General features: G+C 42.7%; 1 protein-coding gene across 16 annotated transcripts in view; it reads right to left on the reverse strand.

The window, feature by feature from the left end:
• The window catches only part of BEND7 (BEN domain containing 7), an 80,305-nt gene that overhangs the window by 34,847 nt on the left and 30,480 nt on the right, over positions 1–14,978 (reverse strand). For 9 of the 16 annotated variants that reach the window (XR_004317546.1, XM_032474113.1, XM_032474112.1 and 6 more), the window contains 2 exons: positions 13,886–14,151; positions 3,323–3,548 (listed from right to left, as the gene is read on the reverse strand). Coding sequence is in view for 10 of the 16 variants with exons in the window: in XM_032474113.1 (XP_032330004.1) it covers positions 3,323–3,548; positions 13,886–14,151 (492 nt within the window). In the remaining 6 variants the exon portion in view is untranslated. Of the gene's footprint in view, positions 1–789; positions 3,549–13,885; positions 14,152–14,978 lie in introns of those variants that run through there. The other 7 variants (XR_004317550.1, XR_004317548.1, XR_004317551.1 and 4 more) reach the window with 3 other exon arrangements.

The raw sequence follows: 14,978 nt of genomic DNA on the forward strand, positions 1-14,978 counted from the left end.
ACAGATGAAACTATGTGAAAAACGTGATCTCTACAAAGAGGCTTGTATTTTATTTTCAAGATACTGTCATGGGGAATATTAATTATCACCACAAAGAGCTATGTTAACAGTCCCACAATAAACTCTGCTTCTTCTATTCATTTCTCTTCCTACTTATAAGCATTTTACAGGTTTTCTTTCATCTTTTTTTCCCAATTCTAACCAACCTTATCACTTAGTTTGAAAAAAAATCCAGCCCTCACTGTTGTTTTCATTTTCACAATCTTACAGATAATCGACTCATCTTTGCATCTTACTAGGGTGTGGAAATTTTCAAATTAATCTAGTGTTGGTGCACGATCCCATAAAGGATGGAGGAAGAAAGACTACATATTTAACATTTGCAAAATCTTTTCAAAGTATGTGGTAGACAGTAGTGGTAACACAAGTAGCCTTGCCACTATGATGTAGAAAGAAAACACTTTATCACGTTCCCAGATTGCTCAGACTCAAAAGACCTGGTTAGGGAAATATATTTCTAACTCTAACAACAGCGAGAAAAACAGGGTATAATTATTATATACGACTTTCAATTAGGAGTTACTCAGATTTCCTGGATTTCTCCCATGTATACGTGTTACTACATTTTGTGTGATTTTCTCTCTTTAAAAAAAAAGACCTTCCAGGGGGAGGGTATAGCCCAGTGGTAGAGCATGTGCTTAGCATGCACACGGTCCTGGGTTCAACCCCCTAGTACCTCCATTAAAAAAATTAGTAAATAAACCTAGAAATAAAATAATAACGCCCCCCAAAAGACCTTCAATGAAGAGTTACTTCCAAAAATCACTTTATATTGCAGTATGTGGGTTAATACACTTCTAACGAGTCGAAGTATGGTATGTAAAGGCAAAAAGTATTAGGGAATTAAGAGAATTGTATTCAAATTTATATTCAATTTTAGTTTCCATTTTTTAATGCTTTCATTGGCACTTTATTAATTGGTGGAAATTTACAGCAACATTTTGACGTCAGTCATGCCAAACCAGGTGTGAGAATGGATGTTTCACACTAGACCCACTGTGTCCATGGGTTAAGGGCAGAGCCGAGACGGAAGACGAAAACCTACGTCCGTTCGCTCGCGCAGCGCGCACTTGCGCAAACCCGACTGTGTGCGGAGCTCTCCCTGACGTGCAACAGGGAATAAAAAGTAAGAAGACGATGCTTGTCCTCGAGACGCTTGTAAGAAACGGTCAGAATCAGTCAGGTGAAAGCAAGAGCAGAACGTTCTCGCAAGAGAGACAAAGCTGACACCACATTCATGCTCTGAATGAGGCCTGTAGGACGGTACCAGCACCCTCTGCAGACCGGGATGATGGAGGCCTTTCAGTGTCTATGCTTGTCTACCGTCTGGGTTTTTTTTACAAGCAGGTATTAGTTTGTAATCAGGAACAAAAAATCAAAGTAAAACTCTTTCTACAAATCAACACTGTGAGTAAACAAGTGAACATACAGTATCTGTTGACCCAGGTTGCTGGTGGCTTATGGGCGGACTTGTGTCTGTTTTAAAGTTACTTTGTTCTAAAAGAATTCTAATGCCAGGTTTAATTCAACGATAAAAGAAGGTATGGAAAATTTAAGTTCTCTGACCTGAGTAATCTGCTTGATTATGTATTAAGAGCAGAAGCAGCCTCACTGTCATTTTTATTTCTGGCTAAAGAGTGTGGCCGTGAAGAAAATTAAGGCATGTTCTCTATATGAGTTTTTCAAACCACTGTATGAGGTCCAGTCTGTCCAGGTTGAAAGTGATGGAGTAAAACTGTACCAGTGTGCTCGTAATGACAGATTTCATTCTCATCAATTAGGGTAACTCTCCTACCGTCATTAAAATGCAACATGGTCGTTTATGATTCCCTAATTTCCAAACATTTTCATATTGCTAATATACTGCCCTAGAAAAAGAGAAAATTAAAACAATCCCTGGCTACATTTCAGCACGTTTAAAAGCGTCAGCCTGAAAAGCATCTCAGCCTTGACCTTCGTGTTTCCAGAAGCCCCAGCCATATTAAATCCAAATGGAACCCTTCTTCACTTCAGCAAGTCCTGGTTACATCACTGACTATTTTTCAAATTCTGTAATCTTGTTTTTAGTGTCGCTCCAGGCTGAATCATTCTTTTCAGAAATGGCAGAGATTGTGGTATCTCTGTGGCTTATTTAATACAACTCAACTGTCACTTTAAGTGAAAAAACTCTGTTGGAGAATGAGAAATTTTCTGTTAGTGAGGGCTTATGTCCTTCTGGCCATGAACAAAAGCTGCCTGGTACTTGCTAACTCCATTTAAAAATTGTATTATTTTGAAAAGTTAATTGTGGGTTTCCAAGTACCCTTTAAGCACTGTTAAATTCATTTACTCATTTTGCATGACAGCGGGGACCAGGAGTGGGGGTGGTGGTGGTGACTGTGTGTCAGTCCCAGCCACAGCCAAACGACACAGGACCTGGGCACTGAGGAACATTCTGCTCAGTGATTCCAGGGCAATTAAGGCCAGATCCCAAACTTCATTTTCATGGCAGTTGTGTTTGTATCTGAGAACTCATTTACATTCTTTCTGAAAATTGCATCTAAATACCTAAAATTAAATTACTAAAATCTATTACCTAAAATTACACTTATCAGAGTCCTGAATAAGGACATTTTAAAATTAAGAAATAAAAAAAATACATCTAGGATGTGGAAGTGGACATAAATGAATATTTACTCATACGTGCATGGCTTTCATGATGCGTGGAATTCAGACACAGTTTGCAATTTTTAAGAGGGAGACCCGTGGTCCTCTTTGCATGTAACTGGCATGACTCCATGTTACAAAACCAGAGGGAGCAGAGTAGGGTTTGGCTTCACAGTGGGTTCACTTCCACTTAAAATGTCTTTAGAAGCAGTGACGTGCTAAAGCAACTTCTGAACTTTATTTTCAAAAACGCATCATAGCTTTATTCTTACAGCTAAAAAAACCTCAGCAGAAATCCTGTTCTGATTTTACTGGCAGGAAAAATATCTTCATTTTCAAAGTTAATTAAGGAAAAACTTTTTGGTTCTGCAGTAGATCAGACTGGCTCTTAAGTTATGCTTTTTAACAAACTAACATCACCATGAAATAGCAAATTTTAGCGGTATTTGGGGTGGAGAGTTATGGAGCTCACGCCCCCAAAAGCCCTGCTGCCGGGCAAATGGCCAACCACATGTTAAATTCATCTCTAGCTCTTTGCCACAGTTTCAGCTGCGTCTTTACGGAATGAAGGCAAAGCTTAACAAAGAACCCGTAAAATGAAATGATGCAGACCAACCTTTTATTGCACCCACAATATTTTGGTCTAGTCCTTTCCGGTTGTCATTGAGTCCTCTTTTCCTCTTCCCATTGGGTAAGGAGTTAGCCAAAGTCTTGTCATCAAAAAACGCACACACCAGTTTTCTAAACAGAAGGCTCCCTGAGCGAGTGTAGTTTGACAATATTGAGTCCAGCTGAGATTTAGGCATGAACACGTCGAAGCCTTCAGCAAGCTGCACTTCTGGCTACCAAAAGAACATAAACGTGTCATTAAAAGCAAGATTTGAAGCAACTGACTTTGGGCACAATGTGCAACAACAACAAAAACATCACTACTGATTGCAACGTCCACAAATCCTGCAAACCGCACAGCCTCGGCTTTGTGTGCTGGGGTCTGCAACTTACAAAACCAGTTACTAGTTATAATTCCCCAAACAGGATGCTCTAATGCCGATATTAAGTCCTTGTCCACAGCAGTGGAAGGGAGTACGCTGAGAAGGCATTCCTGTCCTTAGAAACAGTCAAGAGAAAGCTGGATAATCACCAAAGCATTTAATTCTAGAGCTATAGAGGGGACTTGAGACTCCTGGGTGAAACATTTTCATTTTGTAAATGAAGGAAGTCAGGCGCCCAAGAGATCATAACAAAAATGACTTAAAAATAATTTACATGTACTCAGCACATTGCAGTTTACATATCACTTTCTCCTACGTTAAATAATTTGCTCTCATTTGCCCAAGGACACGCACATGGAGCTGTACTAGACCAGTGCTTTTTACCTATGCAACTGTATTTATCTCCTCCACTGAAGACTTAAGCCAACTAATACCTAAAATAAACAACACTGCCGAGCAGCTGCCCCAGGCAGTTTAAGCCCACCCCTGACCCCTGCTTTTGGGAGGAAAATCTGTTGGGGATTTCCTGGCTGGGACACTGGATCAGAAGACCGATAAGGTGCCTTTCAACTTGGACTCTACCGTATAAACTCAGACACTGAAAATACATTCTCTGTGGGCGCACCATGGGTGTTTGCAATGGCCTTCCCATCTTGCAACACAGCTTACGCCACTCCCTTTTCAAAGCCGTCCCTAACGCCTTCTTTCCCAAGGAGGCGGCTGCGTGCTCTTTGTCACGGCTATTTATCTGACATGACTGTATTTATTATGTCTATTATTTTCACATTATGTTTTTATAACATATCTATAAAATTATTATAATACATTTTATGTTATATTTATAGATACCATTATATGTCTAATTACAGTTATTTATTAGATGGAGGCTCTTCTGATGCCTGGAACTCAGGCTTCGTATCTCTAAAGCCTGGCACATAGTAGGCACTCAATAAACTCTCGTTAATTAGAAGTCCGTTAGTCATCACCTGTGAAGTCATTTTCTGCTACGACTTACATAATGACTTTAGTAACTTTAACATGAAGAAATGCAGTTGGTTAAGCTTTCATTAGAAAAAAAGTCCAAAGGAAACATGACTTAAGCTCTATTATAAAAGCTTATTCTTAGCTATCATATTTGAAACTCTGCAAACCTGACACTACTTTAGATTTCCTAAATCCTATGAGTCATGTGAGGATTTGGGTTTAGTTTTTCTCCTGGAGAATAGGGGTTATTATTTTTGTTCATTCTCTTGCTTCTCATAATGCCCAGCTATGTCCATGGTGTGTGATGGTCAGAGTCAAAGGGCTCAGGGAAGGGCTGAAATTATTCAGATGATGTGGGGAGGACTGGGGGCCCTGCCCCTCCCAAATGGAATTCTCAACTGGGTTATCTAGAAAGTCATCTCATTTCTCTACTTTGCCATTCAACTTTCGGTCTCTGGATGCTTGGTAAATACCACTATAGGAACGGTGCTGTGGGATGGCTTCCTGACCTTCGCCCCTCGCTGCTGGCAAAGGTCTGCAGAGGAGGCTGACGGAGCTGGGGGCTGTGCCCCCAACTCCAGGGACAAAAGCTGGCATACTCAGGCCCTCAGGGCACGTTTGTTGAATGATTCAATGTGGAAATATTAGGGCTGAGAGAAGTTTACCATCTAAATCTAAGATGAAGTTTTATGCATAACCAGAATTTTATTTTTCACACCCCATAGGGTAATCTATTATATATCTATTTAACAAGGATTTACTGCACTTAGACCTTTCATGCTAAATGAACTGACCACAGAGTTTTGCTAAGAGCTCCTATACCATCTGAAAGCCATTAAAAAAAAAAAAAAAAAAAAAGAATCCCAGTCAACTTTATAGAAACTGCAACTCACAGCTATTTGAGGATCCGAGGCGGTACAGAAACTCTTCAATTTGCAAGAGAGGAAAGGGAAAGGTACCAGCTTATCTCATTCGTGTATCTCTGCCAGATTCTGGTACCTCCAGGCAGGTGCTTAAAGCTCAGCTCCCTGACCTCCGAGACGCCCAGAACTCCCCTTGGATCCATCCTGTGGGACTTGGACCCGGTTTGAGAGACTCTGACCTTTACTAGCCACCAGGCAAAACTAGCCACTCGTTTCTTCACCCACTCAGAGTATTTTCTATGGACTGTGTTCCTGGCACTTTTCACGCTGCATTTATTTAGTTGGGAGTCTGTGTTTCTCACCAGAAGGTGTACTCTTGCATCCAGAGTGCCAAACGCCCAGCGAGTGCCTGACAGTTTTCTCAGAATAAAGAAAACACTAAGTGAGGTGCTCTGGTTCAGTGTGCTCGCCTTCTCCTAACAGGACCTGTGCCGGCTCGGGGAGCGGAGACCCCTGCCCGACTCAGTGTTGACAGCATCCTCCGTGCGGAAGGAGTTCAAGGTCAGGCTTAGATGAGACACACACGTGAACCCAGTCACACAAAGCAGGGGACGCTAAGTGCCGTAAGCGGGCGCAGACCATGACACGGGGCACCTGGTGGGTGAGGGATGAAGGCGATGTGGTCGGGGGTGGGCAGGACAGCATTTCATCAGGGCCTTGGAGGAGGTAGGATTTAGGAGCCAGAGGTACAGTCACCGTTTCTGGCATCTGCTGTGACTCCTAAAACAAAGTGTCTGGAGGTTTCTGTGGAGCCAGGAGACTCCCTATATGGTGACCGTGTTCTGATTTCTGCCGCCAGGTACTGTCATTTTGGAGCGTTCCTTCCAGATCGGGGAGCACCAACTCGCCTGGTTATGTGCCCCTTCCACAGGAGTCAGGTTTACACGCTGAGGCAGCAGCCAGCAGAGGACAGGAGCCAAGGTGACTGGCCTGCCCCGCCTGCCCCTCACACCCTTTCTTTCAGGCGGATTTCTTAGCTGGTTGCCAGCGAGCACTAAGGCCATGTCTACCAGGTGCCATGCAGCAACAGACCAATTCCTTGAAAAAAAAACAAAAACAAAAACAAGAACAAAAAAACGAGGGGAGCTTTACTTCCTGAGACATGAAAAAAAGATACCAGGGTAACTAATCGCAAACTCCTACTATGAAACCTTTTTATCTCCTCCATGTGACAAATAGAATCACAGTGGATTAGTACTGTGTAATGATCCACAACTTTGCACTTATATTTAAAAACAGGTTAAAACTCTTTCCTTAATTGTATCCTTGAGGCTCTTCTTTTTGTTTACCGTCTAGTCTGAATGAGTTCTCTCTGCTCACTGATGATGGCTGTGAGAGAAACCACCACTGTCCCAAGTGAGGATCATTCTGAAGGCTAGACTTCGACAGAACTACTCTTGGCTCCTCGAGCTAGGACAGACAGCTAACACACTAATTTATAGATTCTATTGATTACTGAAGTAATATGGTCTTCAAATGAAGACATCCAAAGTCTGGGGCAGGATTTATGACACGTAGAGTCATCGCTGTACAAGTCAAGGGTCTGAATCCCTGCTATAAATTTGGATTCTCACATATGTCTTGCCTATTTTCAGTCCATCAGCCACCGAACACAATACTGTCTTCGGTGCTGAACTTCCCCTTCCCTTATCCGGTGGTGTTACACCTTACACTGAGGGACGTTCTGAAGGCAAAATCTGCACATCCTCGTGAGGACATTGACTATTGTCTTTCTCTCTGCATTTCAACTGCGGTCTCCCTCTGCTTAGAAGTAGTTGGGGTTAAGATCTAGTTTGGCTGGGGGAATCCCAAACCCGGTAAATTAAAAGATTCTCCCTTAGGTCTCTCTGAGCGTATCATGAGACTCCCCTGTATAATCTAAAGTAAAATATGTAAGACAGTTTCAAGGAGATCATAACAAATTAATCACACAGGGAACAACCTGACATTGCCTATTTTATATAAGGTTTTATCAATAGCAAATTACAGTAAGACATGTAAAAAGCTATGTGTGGTCATCGATTAAGAGTAAAAAGAAATACATGAATATTCATATTGGGTATTAGCCCCAGATTTTCAATTGCAAACTAATTAATTATACAAACTAGCTCCTATACTTGACTTGCTAGCTAGTGTGAGTTTCAGACTGGCTCAAGACTGAAACTTAGAAGAAGACTATGGAAGAAAAGGCAGGATTCTGTCGAGTAAGACTAATTGATTTTGGACTGAAAATCCAAAATTTATAGCAAAATTTATAAGAATGTTTAAAATCTGTGAATTCAGTCTTTCTGTTCATAATACTTGCACATACAATGACCCTATATTCTCATTTAGTATTTATTTTGCAGTATACCAGATGCATGTCTAGGAAAATGAGCTGTAGTTTGTGAAATTTTAAAAAACACAAAACCCCTTCATAATTGATTTTATTTTGCTCACAAATGTGATCTGCTTCTGTTTGAGAAAAACTGTAGTTATTTCCAATAACTCAGGTCTGTTTCAGGTAGATTTAGCAAGTATTACTGTTACCACTTATTAAATGCCATGCCAAGATCATGGCCAATGGGCTGAGCGGCCCCAAGAACCCACTGGATTGAAAGATGGGCCTGATCCAGTTTGTCCAGCTGGCACAGCTGTTTCCAGCTCAGAACAGCGTGGCCTGGGGACATGGCAGAGCTGAGAACCACAGCCCCAATGGGCAGAGGTCCACGGTGGTCCCTTGGATGTTCTGCAGCAAGTTAAAAATGCTCAGACAAGAGATCCACCCAAAAACGCATTATGTAATCTCTAGACTGGCATATATTGAACGTTGAATAGGATAATAATTACAAGAAGTCATTAAAGAGCCAATCGTTCATCGACTTCTATCTGACAGAAATTTCGGTAGAACTAAGAATTTAATGTTAGACGAGACACTACAATCTGGCTCCTTGAAAGCGTCTTCATGCACTTGCGTGTTGAGACACTGCAAAGTCTTTCAGAGATGGTTTCAGCTTCTTCCTGTCTCAGATGGCAAATTAAAGACTCTTGAGGACTTGGGCTTGATTTATGCTAAAGATATTTGAGCCAAAATGTTTACTACATAACTGTTAACTGCAGTCTAGTGTCATCCATTGTAACTCCACTGAAACTGCTCCTCGCAGAAGATTCCACCTCTGAGAGCCTGTCCTTCGCCCTCCAGGCAGAGCACCGCCCCTGCTCCTCCACTGTGTCTGCCTGTGCCAGAGCTTCCCCCCTGTTATGCTGTCTTTACTGCTGATGTGTTTTCCTCGCAGGGTCCTTAAAGGGCAAGGACTAGGAGCCCTGGAAAATGGCGCTGTAATTAGCACATATTTGCTACTTACTGTATTCCAGGCCCTAGGCTAACACACACTGCAGGGGTTTTCTAATTTCATCCTCATCATCCTAGGAAGTGGCCACTACCATTAGCCTCAACTTGCAGATGCAAAAACTAAGGCCTAGCGAGATTAGGTAACTCCTTTTACGATTATCCAGCTAACAGGTGGTGAAGCAAGGATGTGAACCCAGGAAGTGTGCACCACAACCTGAACTCTGAAGCATACCCTGCCTTAATTTCAGTGTGTCAGTGAATAAAGTAAAACATCGCTTGCTTGATTCATCTGCTTTACTAGCTCCCAGTGGATTACTTTATTTGTTGGGCTAAGAAGAAATTAAGAAAACAGACTCTAACTTCAGAAGCTATGTTTATGTTGAAAGCACCAAGTACACTTTACATTGTTTAAGACTGACGTAAGCATTCACAAAATTATCTTAAGCTGATGGATGTCTGTAGCTTTATCTGCTGATAACCTTTGTGTAACTTAGGATTACTGGAAAAAATTCATAGTAACTATAAGAAGTAGAAAAAAGGTTTCTACATTTTTAAAAAACTTAAAATATTTTTAAAAAGCTGGTTAGTGTTTCAACAAGTCCAAAGAACAAGCCGAACAAGAAGAAACAAGGAAATAACCCTAAACCATTTATATCTGCCCCGAAAAACACAGATCAATAAATCCAACCAGGTAGGAAAGAACAGTAACTCAAAAATTCACAGGTGACTTTTGTCTGAGTGCCAGCAGAGTACTAGGGTATGAGCTCATGAAGAAAGAATCTAAAATTGCATTTAAATCTGAAATTTGGTTTGGGGTTTCTGCTTTTGTGTCTTGTAATTTAGGTTTCAGTTTTATTTAATGTGCTAATTTAAAATGGGTCAAATAATCCTGCCCCCGAAGAAAAATATTTCTGGCCACTCTCTTTTGAGAAACCCTATTAGTTCACGTGTATTTGCTCATATATATGTTCAAAGAAGTTTACTTAACAAATGTTTATATTTGTTGCTATAAAGGTACTCAACTAGGACTGCTGAGGTTTAAAAAAGAAGCAGTATTTACGGAGCGCTTAAAATGCACCAGGTACTATTCTAAGTGTTTTACCAAATGACTTCACTGGACTCTTCCAGTGGGCCCACACTATGAAGTCAGCACTATTATTATCCCATTTCATGGAGAGAAAACAGGGAGGTGAGGAAGGTGAGGGAGGTGGGGCAGGTGCACTTGCTCAGGGTCACACAGCTGAGCTTCGAGCCTGGCATCCTGACCCCAGGGGCTGCACCCTTAACCATGCAGTTCTCCCTCAGAAACTCCCCAGTACACAGAATCAACAGCCATGGTCTAGCCTTTCAGTTCTCCCTTGTGGTACAATCATCTCACGAGCAGTTACTGAGTGCTGGTCACTTACTGGGCGAACTGGGCGAACTGGGCGAGGGCTGGCGCCCGAGTCCGTCACGCCCTGGGGAAGGGCACTCTCAGCCCTTGGGTTTGAGAACCGGCTCCACCTTTCTGGCGGTGTGAGCCTGGGCAGGATATCAAGCCCTTTATGCCCCGGTCTCCTGAGCTACACAGTGAGGATAATAGTGATATCGCCAAAAGGAAGGATGAAATTGATGAAAAACTTAGCAAAGGGTAGCATACAGTTATTATTATTATTATTATCATTATGATGACGATGATGGTGAGGTAGTCCCTGCCCTTGAGAAGCCGGGGGAAAGAGGGAAATCACACGAACAACTACAAACCAGCAGAGTAAGTTCTCAAAAGGACTGTAGAAGGAGGGGCGTGCAGAGAGGAGCCACGAGGAAAGAATGAGAAACTGGGGGTTAAATCGAGGAGAGGGCTCTAATTAAAGCCAAGTCCTAGACCCCAAGCTTTGAAAGGTTAGTGTGTATATTGCGCTTAATGCAAATGCAGGTGTTCTGCCATTTATTGAGCACATTTTATGTGCCAGGCACTGCAGCAGGGTTTTCCCGTATGTTCCAGGGTATTCAGCGTTTACAGCACTCTGAGATGCTGATGCTGACGCTGGTTTCGACTAGGGCTCAGTTTCTCCGCATCTGGGTGGGGATAACCATCCTCGGACCTGTGGTCCAGCTGCTCTGATCTCCAGCCCCAGATGTTTGTGCTTGTGCACAGACAAATTCGTTTCTGGGTGACACTAAAAGTCACAGCAGAAAAAAGATAACTTAATAAATTGTGAACTTTAAAACATGTACAGTAATTTTTTTTTTGCATTTAAAAAGCAATGAAGTACAGCCTTTATGTGTCCTTTTTTCATGGCTTCCAGATCTCACCTTGCTCACCCAGAACTGAAGGCCTGCTTCTGCTCTTGCCTTCCCTGTCTCCGTGAAGGAAGTCTGTACCATCTAGTAACCGGCCTAGTTTCCCAAGAGAAATGTGGGAATTATTTTCTCCTGAGTCACCAAGTCCTCTGGGTGGGAACCTGCTGGATGCCTCTCGTTTCTCTGTCTTACCAGGCTCACTGCTCCTGAACAGAGCCTCCCAACGTCTTGCCTGGTTGGCTGGAATTATCTTCCTCCTGGTCTCTCTGCCTCTAGTACCTTCTCTACACCTGTCAATCATCCACAGTGCTGCTCCAGATTCCATTCTAAACTCGGGTATGACGATTCCTCTACAGAAAACTTGCAAAAGCTCCGCAGCGCCCACTAGACCAAAGGGCCCAGGGCCTAGGGGGGACACATTCGGGCTTTCACCGTCTGGGTGAAAACATCCCGCCTTTACCTCATCATCTGCCATCAGGGCAGCCACACGGATGCTCTAGCCACACTGGGCCACCTGCTCAACCCTACAACCTTGGACTTAATTTTCCCAACACCAGGTACTTTACAGAGCCCATCTTCAGAAACAATTCCCATCTACTTATATATAATCCAATTATATTACATTTTCTCCAATCTGTTTTATAGAATAGTTCCTATAAGGTTATTATATATTTTCTATTTTCTCCTCTGGACTTCCACCGAAGTTTAAAAGGCTCATGGCTAAGAAATAATAAAAGACTACAAGGGCACCTAAGTTTACACACCTTAGCGCCGATGGTCCCACACTTAAGGGCGTCAGTCCCCCTGACCCTGGGACTGCACAGGCCAGGCTTGTTAATACCAGCAAGACTATCTGGGGCCAAAATTTCTAATGATGGGACTGACTGCATGGTCCCCCAGTGCAGTTACAGTTCCTGTCGAATAGATGACTCAAACGGCCTACAGCCTTTCAGCTGTAAAGACAGCATCTCTATATAGTTTTTGCTTTTCTTTATAGAAGCAAGTTATCCTTCAAAGATAATCAGCACCTAAATGAGTTTCCATGGACAATTCTGAATGTGCTTTATTAAATTTAATAGCTCCTGTTAACAAAAATCATTATGAATAAAAACCAAAAAAAAATTTTGTATATAAATTACAATACGGATATTGGTAAAGACAAGAAAAATTCTATTCTGTTTCACTAATGCACATCAGGCCTTTATCAGATCTTTCTCAATTTACCTCTGCAGTGCATTTAGAGCTTAAATATTAAAAAGGAGACAGTTCAGTTATTAGCATTAGATCGACTCATTTAGGAGATGATTTTCACAACACTAATGATTGTTCCTGATATATTTATGCCGATCAGAAAAGAAAGCCTAAAAAATTCAAGAAAAAAGGTAAAAGTATTATGTAAACTGCTTCAGACTGAATGCACTTTGTGCTGTGGAATCATTCACCTCTGCTTCCAAATGTGTGATCGACGTGGCTTTTGAAACCTGGGCCTTAGTCGCGATAACAACAGGATATTGTCAAAGGAGCCAGATGGTCCAGGGTAGCCTGCTAGCATCATCAGTGATTTTTCAAAGCTAAGTTTTCCATCTAGAACCTCTTAACAATTGTGCGTGTGTTCATAGATATGAAACAAACAGACAAAAACCTCTTCACAACAACGACTGGATAGAAGTCCCAGTGATTTTCTAGCCTAACAAAGTCATGAGATGATTATTTCTGTCGCCTCCCTTTATTAAAGACCCATGCCAGCAAATTGTCCTTCAGCAACTTGAAAGGGAACAAATGCTTTTTTAAAATAGTAATTTATTTCTTATTTAAAGTTTAAGAGGTAGGGCCCAACTCCCATCCTATATAGGCCTGTGGGAGTTCTCAGCAGGATTCTTATCCTATGCAATCTGGTAATAATAGATCACTCATTCTTGTTTATTTTAGGAGCTCTTCCCACAAGCCGGGACCCACAGCATCCGTGTACTTAGATCAAGATACTGTACGTAGAGCGTGCTGTTGCAAGTACAGCACATGACTGAAGGAGTTAGTTTATGGCCACATGACTATAAAATGGCAAGTCAGATGGATGTCTTAGGCGTCATCCAACATCTTGGGCTGCAACGACCTTCTGGCTGTGATATTAAAATAGAAAAACCTTTGCAGAGTGTTAACCTATCATTACACAGACTAAATGGCATGGCACTGCAGCCGAATTAGCAGTGTAGCGTGCATCTATAAAGCAGAATTAGCACCACTGCCTCTTTTTTATTATTAGTTTGTGTTTCTAGAAAGGTGAGACCTTATCCGGAGGGTTCTGTTCATTTATGCCCAAGGACTTAATTATGTTCTTTTAGCTCTTTACACGGAGGAAACTGAAAACGGCCACTTCAAAATTAAAAACGTTAACGGAATTAGTGAGCAGCATCTTTACTCCATTACCCTTCTTTTTTTCAGAGATAAAGCATGGAAACACGTTTAAGTAAATAAGGCTTAAGATTTTCAGGAGAGAAATTCTGGGCAAGGAAATTCGGAATAGTTTTCCTTTCCTCTTTCCCACATGTATTCTGTAAGTTTCTCTGGTCTTCTTGGGCAGAACGAGTTAAGGGCAAAGTGTATTAATCCTGTACAGTTCTTGACAATTACACGACATTAGCACAAGTAGCCAGAAAATATCGACTTACATCGGAGGAAGGTGATTCGACAATGATGCCGAACCCTAGGATGTGGTTCTCCCCGGAGGGCGTGTGCTTGGTTGCGGGGAGACTGGGATTCTCGGGGGCCACTGCCGTCTTCTTCTCGGATTCTAACACACCAGGCTTCTGTTTCACAGTGAGAGGTTCAGCGGTCTTGGGGGCCACTTTTTTCTTTTTATTTCTCTTGCGTGAGACAGCAGTTCGCTGGGAGCAGATAAGGGAAATTGGGGGTTGTTGTCGGTTTTGGGTTCCAACTGTGAACAACAAACAAAAATACGGTACAGGCACTTGTGTCTAACTTAGGAAAACGTATCACCTGTCTGTCTACTTGCTCCAAAAACCGAGGCTGAAACAGCAAGGCACACCAAAATCAACCTTGCGCTGGACCTGCCGGTTACCAAATACCAGCTCGAGCACCTTAAAGCTCGACAGGCAGGAAAACCCAAGAGAAAACTCTGCTCCAAAGGCTGGCGAATACTCACACTGCACTGCCACCGCTGGGGTCAACGGGAGGGAAGGGTTAGGAGCTACGAGAAAACACTGAAGCGTGATTTTACGCATCGTATGACATTTTTAAGTGACTGGGAACTCTGGGACTTAAACCGAGGTGTAGACATCCATGCTTCCTGGCAACCGCAGGAATATTCCAGCTGTCACCTGAGGTTACACTGAGCAGTAACCAGCAATCTACAGGTGCCCAAGCTGACAGAGACGGCACAAGGACGATTATGTGGGCAAGGTGGCTCAAAAGACTCATTCGGGAATGATGGGGACACCTGCGCCAGTGAGCACGAGGGCCGAGCCTGCCAGTCAGTTACAGCCCAGTGACTGCTGCCGCGCAAACCCACACCGTCCGCACACCGACCGGCTCCGCACGCCGCGGGATGCCCACCAGGCTGCTTTCCCCAGACCTCAGGCTTCTGTAGCTGAAGAGTAGGGAGACTGTAATTCTGTACAAGGGAAGCCAATCAGTAAGATGCAGAAACGGTGTGAGTTCCAAAGACAAAGAGCACCGATCAAGGACTGAGTGCTAATACCGACTGTGCGCCTGAGGAAACCGGGGCCGGTAATTATAGTTTTC

The sequence above is a fragment of the Camelus ferus genome, chromosome 35 (genome assembly GCF_009834535.1).
Source record: "Camelus ferus isolate YT-003-E chromosome 35, BCGSAC_Cfer_1.0, whole genome shotgun sequence".
In the NCBI taxonomy this organism is placed as follows: Eukaryota; Metazoa; Chordata; class Mammalia; order Artiodactyla; family Camelidae; genus Camelus; species Camelus ferus.